The 8,569-nt window shown below is 34.6% G+C and overlaps 1 protein-coding gene across 3 annotated transcripts; it reads right to left on the bottom strand.

Annotated features, from left to right (window-relative positions):
* Positions 1–930: 930 nt before the first annotated feature.
* LOC120629256 (protein C10-like) lies at positions 931–8,560 on the bottom strand. 3 transcript variants are annotated; one of them, XM_039898134.1, is made up of 3 exons: positions 6,552–6,768; positions 5,639–5,776; positions 4,112–4,251 (listed from the first exon to the last, which is right to left on the bottom strand). In XM_039898134.1, the coding sequence occupies exons 1-2, from the start codon at positions 6,766–6,768 to the stop codon at positions 5,643–5,645; spliced, it is 351 nt and encodes a 116-aa protein (XP_039754068.1). In that variant the 3' UTR covers positions 4,112–4,251; positions 5,639–5,642. The 3 variants fall into 3 exon arrangements, with proteins under 3 accessions (XP_039754067.1, XP_039754068.1, XP_039754070.1); XM_039898136.1 differs by lacking the exon at positions 4,112–4,251 and adding an exon at positions 8,393–8,560 and having other exon boundaries at positions 5,643–5,776; positions 6,552–6,793; XM_039898133.1 differs by lacking the exon at positions 6,552–6,768 and having other exon boundaries at positions 931–4,251; positions 5,639–5,771.
* Between the last annotated feature and the right edge of the window lie 9 nt (positions 8,561–8,569).

Here is an 8,569-nt window from a genome sequence, read left to right on the forward strand (position 1 = left end):
TCTATAGAAAAAAACCGGTTTTCCAAGTAGGTGTAACTATTGGTGAAACGTGGATGTATACCTAATCTCCTTAGCTTAGGAGTTACTTATTTAGGCATAGTGAAAACGGGCAGTATTGTAACATTTTATTGGTGATGGTATCTTTTTCCGCAGAGAATATTGTGAAAGGTATAGCATTATTTTTAGACAAGGTCAAAGTTTAGTTTAGAGAACTATGAAGGCACTACCGAATTACCACAGTTATCACCACCTTCGCCTAAAATATCGACTCTACTAAAAGCGATGAAATTTAAGCTTCATATGTGACATAAGGTACACTATTGTTTAGAATTTTATAATGGTATCCTGCTATTAACAACTACGGATCATAAAATTCTAAATTCATTTATTTCAAGTTAGCCTAATATAACAACTTTTGAAACGTCAAGTCATAAGAAAAATAACATTGCTGGTGGTCATCCCCGTGCCTCAGAGAGAGCGTTAGGCCGCCTTCCTCTTTTTTCCTCACTAACATGAGATAATAATCGTTTAAAATCACCGACCCACATCGGAGCAGTGTGGTGGGTCTATGCTCAAAACAACCTCTCCTATGGAATACAAAGAAAACTTTGAAACAACTTACCTTATGCTAAATAACATAAAGCTTACATTTCTAAGCTTCAATCCGAGTCGAGTCGGTGTTGAGTCATGATGGAAAAGTCACCCGTGCAACATGCTCTGCGGGAACATTATCAATGCTATTTTCAAAATTTAATGAGATGAATTATTATTTTACTTTGTTTTTTTTTTTGAAATCAAAGTTACTTGTTACCAATTTCAATATTTGTTATATTAATTGTTATTATATATAATTTTTATATATTTGTATGTGAATATTTGTTATATAATGTAAGATATGCATAAAATGTATATAAAATAAAAGACACGAAAATCGCTGTATTTGTTTTAATTAGCATACTAATTCAATCACTAATGCATTCACAAAAGGATTACTGATTAAAATATCTAGGTATTTTACAGGTGTTATTCTTTAAACAAGCAATATGTAACTATCTACTGCTTAAATATAATAATTTTGAGTATTTTTTTATAATTTTATATAGGTAGAGTACATAGTATGAAAATCACTGATTACTGGCAGAAACATAGAAAAGCATACGTGATCATATTAAAACTAGTTTGCTAATGAGGGCCTAAGTCAGCTGTTACAATTGTGTTTCATAGATTGATTGATCAAAGGCAAAAAGTAGTTTTTTTATTTTATTCCGAAACAGTTAACACTAAACAATTTTATAATACATAAGTTAAAATGCATATTATGTACTATACATTGTCACTATTGACAATGTATATTATACTTTACATTTTGCCCTTTAGTTTTATTTATTTTTTTCGTTGAAAAAGTATTTTTTAAGCAGGTAACTACATAACACAATATGCACTTTACATTTTCGACTTCTTTGCAGTACTTGCATCAATGACAGTCCCAGCTGATGCCAATACGATAACTAAACTGTTTTACCTTTCCTAGAACTAGAACTAGAACTAGAACAAGAAATGTTGAGGAGTGTTGAAATAAGTTGAGGTTAAGAAGTCCACCAGGCTGGCCACTGGCCAAGTGTTGGACTTCACACGCGTTTGAGGGCATTTGCAAGAACTCTACCACGCCCGAAATTAGATAGATTCATCAATATAGTTATCTTTTACTTTTGACAAAAAAAGTCTAAACAATATTTATAGTAAAATAACATCTTTTTGAAATTCAATGAATAGTATAATATACAAAATGACAGAGGGTTAAAGTATCCGGTGTTGAGCCGATATAATGTGCGATGTACATTTATATAACAAAGAATATCCTAAAATTAGTTTGAAAGACATGGCTATTGGAAAACACAGATCGTAACTAACTGGCTTATGGGCCATTTTCACGACTAGCTTAGCCTAGCAGAAAAAAATATTTTAATTCTCTCCGCTAGGCTAAGCTAGCCCCCGATTATGTCCCCTGACAAGGAATAAACGTGTCCACCTGTTCAAGCATGGCAACAGGGCATAGTATATCCATTCCCCTGAGAGAAAAATGTCTCTTAGCCAGACTAGCAGGCAGCTGGGAAAAAGCTATTTTTAATCACTAAGCCCCAATTTTTATTTAATCTATTTCATGTGAATACAGCGTTCAAACGTACTAACAAACATCAGATTTATAATATTAGTAGACATTATAACTATAAACAATATATGCTAATTAAGTATTTATATCGAATTTGTGAGCCTTTAAAAGAGCTATATGAGACCTTAGTACGAAATTTGCGTGCCCGCAATCGTGTCTGTTTGCGATTATCTAAGTAGTCGTACGAGGCGACTAAGACCATGCGTGCAAATTTCATACTAAGGATTTACGTAAAAGTATTTACATTCGAAAAGCAGATTCTAAAACAGTCTTCTTAATACGTTATTTTGTAAATCGTACAATACTACAAGAATATAATAATAGCCATATTTTTGATCAGGAAACTTTCTCCGAGCATTTTTGATTTCTATTTAAATTAAAAAATAAAATTACCTTTCACGGGACGCCTTGCAGGTGTTAAACATCGAAACTATATTATTTTTTGGGAAAAGGCAAAGGTGTACCACCGTACAGCCAAATAGTTTATTATTAATAAAGCACACATGGCATAATCAAATACAAAAAGTTCTGTATTTTTTCTTAAAAAAACCAAATGGTTCTTTATTCTAATATCCCATTAGATCCGATTCTCTCACATTTACGTCCATCAACAACAGGTTTTTTTTTTAATTTAGCTCCGAGACGATTTAAAGTAGGTATGAAGATTTTGCAACGGCGACACAGCACCCGAAGTGAACATTACATAGAACTAAGTCCAGCAGTGGAAAGGTCCACAAGTTCAGTCAACGATAATGGTTGTACTTTTGTTGTACCATATAAATCGTATTTTTTTTCACACGATCGTCTAAGTAAACGTTGGTAAAAAATCTGACACTTGGCACTCTGATCTCTTCACGAAAATGACAAATGAAAATGTCATGAATAACTATTACTAGCCTTCTCACAATGTTCTCTGTGAAAAAGGAAATATCAACTTTTAGATCTATCATTTTTGTGTATCGACAGCATTTGTTTACTTTTTAAGACTTATTCAGTTCATTCCAAACTCTATACAACTCGTCCGGATCACTATAACCGTGAGAAGCAATCACATCTTGATATCCACTCTCACTATAACTCTTCTTGTAGAAATGGAACCTCGAACAGTGCGTAGGTTTAACACCCAATTTCTTCGCGACTATACCCAAATAGATGTCATCGAATCTGAAGTTTTTCACGAACAAACTACCCACGTGAAAAAGCTTCATACAACGGTTTGAGACCACGTAAGCTCCGGCAGTTACGTACGGTGGCCATTTGTTCCACGGATACTCATCTAAGGAAACTCTCCATTTGCTCCAACTAAAACGTTGAGGTGATGAATTAAACACGTACCCGGCAAACAAAATGCCATCTCTTTCATTTCCTACAACCATCTTATTATTTTTAGCACTCTCTATCTCATTCGCACTAGATGTAGATGGATTATCGTAAAGGTAATCTAATAGATTTTTAACGGATACAAACATATCGTCATCCGTAAATAAGTAGAAATCAGCGGTGGAACAGTGTTCGTACAGCCAACGGAATGACATCATTGTTTTTATCGTATTATTATAGTAGCTATCGTGAAAATCTATTTGTATTATGTCTTTGTGGTCAGCCATTTCTCGATCCACCCTCATTTGGGTGATTGACTTGGAATCACCGATCCCTAGAAAGAATAGAACCCTCACAATTCTTCCGGGTATTATGTTTTCTTGTCCGTAAGTCTGTCGTATGCCGTTCCGCTTCGCAAAGTTGTCCATAGCGGATTTTACGACAATGAACAAATCCAGCTTCTCCAGTGTTGAACATTTTCCGGAATTACTCAAGAATCTGTACGGATACAAATTTATTGGGGCGACGCTCGGTTTTTTTCCGGAGAGCACTTCATTTACCACTGGTCTAATGTCAATGCTGAGTGGGTAGTCGAAATTATCGTCGTAGCTTTTCGAGAAAATGTAGTCACCCACACCGAAGAAGTAGTATATGTAAACGAGCACGGACGCACACACAAAGTATTGGTAAACCCGTCTTCTCCTCATTTTTAAACAGTTTTGTTTCACTTGAGATTCTTATATCACTGGATTAACAGCTACCTGGAAAAAATAAGGTATTTTTTAACTCGTAATTTATATAGCTCGGAGAGCACTATATAAAATATGAAGAGTTTGTTTGTTTGTTTTCTTGAATGCGATGGTCTGAGGAACTACAGGTCCGATTTGCAAAATTATTTCAGCGTTGGATAGCCCATTCATCGAAGAAGGCAATAAGAAGGCAATAGGTCATCATCATCACGCTAAGTCCATAGGAGCATAGCAACAATAAAAATGTTTCAAAAGGAGCTTTTATTCCTTTAGAACGTCCGCTGCGTGCGCTGCGTAAACGGTTAAAGTTTCGATAAAATCATGTACGCGTTAAGTAGACCGCGACAGCATATGTCTATCTTTTAAGGTTGGCTAACAGTTACCTCTAAAAAGTCACTAATATCATGGTGGTAATCGTTAAACTCGCTTGAACTTGAAGTTCATACTCTTAAACATATCCTATGAGAGAGGAGGCCTGTGACGTTGATATGCCAAGTATGATGATGCTAACTGGACATAGGAACCGTAGTATTTTTCTCAGTGCGTATGGGAAGAATTTTATAAAACTGTTAAAATTTACGAAAACGAAACTGGAATTTATTTTTACTTTAGGCCTCTCCCAACGGGACGATTTGCCGTTAATCACCATGCTGGGCAGACGGGCGATAACTGTTATTTTTAGTAATGACAGGACGCTGCTGCCCGTCTTCCGTTATATTCCTTTAGTCGCCTCGTACGACAGCCGCGAGTCAGGGTGGTGACAACTGTATTCTAATCTACCGTCACCACACGGCGCACTATAAAAGTACGTAGATTTTTTCCGCGTAGCAATTTCCACTACAATTATAGGTACATTTACCATTTTTGACGAAACTACACTTTAGTAAACCAAGAATTGTAGTTAAAGAACGCGTCAAATCTCAGCGCGGCTGCGTGTTTAACAAACCGCAATGTTTACTTACATACCACCTTATCTTATCAGTCGCTACTATTGCGTTTGCGCTGTCAAGTTTGCACTACTAACTGGTGACCTCTCTGGATGTAACTTATCGTAACTGGCACAAGAAACCCCGCTACGTACATACTGCAGTATGCGCGATCTATGTAAGCGGTACTAAATCAAGAGTGGTAACGTCAGTAGCATGCACTCCATACATGCGTCAAAGCGCTGCCTACCCAAAAAATAGCAATTCGAGCCTCTCATTCTATGCAACATGCAAGGAAAAACCCTTTTGATGCCTTTGGGCCAAACTTTAATCTGTTTCTTTTTACCACTAGTTGGTCTGTACTGCCATCTCCAGTTATCAAGTTCAAATATACAAGTCCAAATCCCAAGTCCATAGTATTTTCTGCTAAAATATTAAGTTGTTACTGAAAGCGTCAGTATAGATACACTTACCAGCTCACAGGGAGGTGTCCACGGTAGAGCTGATGGAGACGGGGGGTAGGTAGTGACTTCGGATCTGGTTGTGCAGGCGAGCTACTTCATTGTCCTGACTTTCCATTTCACGGACCAGCTGTGTGAATTGAACTATACCTACAAAACAAAATCATCCGGTTAGTTTCGCTGGAAGGAGATTTAGGGCAAATGAAGATAATCTGAAACTACACCTTTTTGTCACTAAACATATTAGAAAACCTTTCCAATTATTCAACATCATTTTAATTGATGGACACAAGGTCATTTATAGAGTCTCAATTTCTGTGATTTAGTTTCTTCCAATAGTTTTTAACAATCACTTTTAAAGCTATTGTTTATTCCATGAAATCAGGGACAGATCAAATTTAACCCAAGTTTTTGGGACTGGAAATTAAAATACAATCAAATTCTTAACACTCAGGCAAATCTATGTGACAGTTTGATGTTGTAATATAGGGTACTAGAATGTTGCAGTGGCATTCTATTTTGGCACCTTGTTATCACAACACCCTAAGTCTGTCAAGCTACGAGCCCCGCCCATTGTTAGTGACAATGGTGAATACACATTCACATTTTGAATCACTTTCTTGTTTACCTTTGTTACATAACAATTGAATTATAAATTACTCACCAAGAATGAACAATGACATAAGACTTTACAAATTATAATATAAAACAAATAAGTCATGATTATTTTTCCTGTTTGTTTGAGTAATAGACTGATCAATTCAAAATGAAATAAGTATATATTGTGACTAATGGATGAGAAAAACATGGGACCTTCTTGGTAAACAGTTAGGTAATTTTTAAGAAATCCATATAATTATCTACTTTCATGGATTACACAGCCTACGCTAGCTTGCATTGTCACACTGCAAAAAATTCTACTCACCTTCCCTAGAGCCACTAAAACCATGCCGCTTGATAGCCTCAGTTTCAATCTGCACCACCATGGGGAACACCAGCTGCATCATCTTTAGCATCTCATTGCCTGCTGCTTCTTTAGCCTCGTCCAACTTTGAAGCATAATCTGGAGACTCAAGAGAGTCAAGCACTTCATTCAAGATGGTTCTTACTTGTTCAACAGTAATATTTGGAGGTGAGGCCATATTATTAGTAATGTTGCTTCAAAATCTGTAAAAAAATGACAGCTTAGGCTTGTGACAGAACTGACTCTTTAAGAGACAAATACAAAGAAGTTAAAAAAATGATGTTACATAATCAATACATAATTATAATTTAAACCTTACGAAAAAAATAATTACCACTGCAGTGCTAAATGGAAAACTGATAATAATCTACCAAAAGAGTTTTTTGTACAAAAGTAATTTTCCAGCTTCAATAAAAAATTTATAAAAAATATTTTCGTAATTTCAGAGTAATCAATAAAAATAATAAAAAACAAATAATAACATAACTGAAAAACAAATTATGTACACAAAAATATCACAAAATTTAAAAAGAAAGTAGACTGTTATCAGTGTAAGTATTAGAAGTAAAAATAATTTTTCATTTCATAACAATTTACCAGATGAAATCTTTGAGATGTCTTTCAATAAGTTCAGTTTCAATTAAATGTAAGCTTATAGAAAAATCATATTATAATATTATGGATTACATGAATTATAAAAAAGCTTGTGTATGGATTGCTCTAATTTCATAGCTAAATATTAATTTGGTGATAACAAAAAAACCCTAGCTAAGTTTGGTTTGGGCTCTTGGAACTATCCTAGCTTTAGTTTTAAGTTAAGGAATGTAAATTGCATCATCAATTCATCACCTAATTAATGCTTCATGAGTACCTGTGATAACTATGTACATGAATGAAACATTTTTGAATTTTAATTAGAATTTGATAAGTTTTTCTGATTTGTGGTAGTGACCACCCTACTGACAAGAAAAATCTTTAGGTGTTAACTAACCACGTTGAAGCTTCTCATGACACCAGACCGTACCAAAATTCAGAAATGATAAATTCCCAAAATGAAACCCACATGAGTGTCCTCTTTTAAAATAACAGTGCTTACTACTGCACCACTGTAGTTGTTAGTATAGTGAGCATGTACCCATCTTACAACTACATTGTCACTTAACTGCATGGTTCTTCGTAGTAATGTACAAACTTCTCATCCTTATTATATTATAAATGCAAAGGTGTTTGTTTGTCAACTTCAATTTGGCATAGTTTGGCAAATGCACAAAGAGTAACTTAGGCTAGTTTATATCCCACGAAACAAGAAACAAAGAATGTGCCTGCATTCTTTGTTTCTAGTAGAATTATATCAGTAATTGACACAATATAAACCTGTTATCGAACAATCAGAAAAGCAATTTATTTTATTTTTCCATAGTCAATATAAACCTTATACTTTACCTGTTCATAGGACGAAAGAAATATAGAACTAATTTGCTCTAATGCAGGTTGGCAGAATTAGGTTACATACTTATTTTATTCATGGATTATTTTTACAAGTTACTCATATAGAACCAGCCAGAAAGTAAAGACCAAATTCAAATTGTGCGCCCATTCGGATACCAACTCGGATCTAAAGTTAATCGATTGATTTAATGTCGTATGTCGAAACTAAACCTTTGCATATATTTCCTATGACGCATTTAACCACGATTGGTAATTTACCGTATAAGCCGCAGAAAAATAAAAAAATAGAAATTACAATTTACTTTAAAAGGTTAATTATTTATTATAAGTTAAATATTTTTAGGAGAGCATACCTTTCCCGGAAGTTGCGTGCTTAAAGATTAAGTCGTGAGTTGAAATTATTTACATTCCTTCATGATAGTAAATACATTAATACATCTTTACTTATTACAAATTAATAAGATAATTGAATGGAAAGCGACACAAAAATTATCTACCACGGAAAACTAAAGTCACATCTCACCTACGCA

The sequence above is a fragment of the Pararge aegeria genome, chromosome 14 (genome assembly GCF_905163445.1).
Source record: "Pararge aegeria chromosome 14, ilParAegt1.1, whole genome shotgun sequence".
NCBI lineage: Eukaryota > Metazoa > Arthropoda > Insecta > Lepidoptera > Nymphalidae > Pararge > Pararge aegeria.

What these genes read in the sequence shown, in the direction of transcription:
- LOC120629256 (XM_039898133.1), bottom strand. Translation starts at nt 4,197, where the DNA reads ATGAGGAGAAGACGGGTTTACCAATACTTTGTGTGTGCGTCCGTGCTC.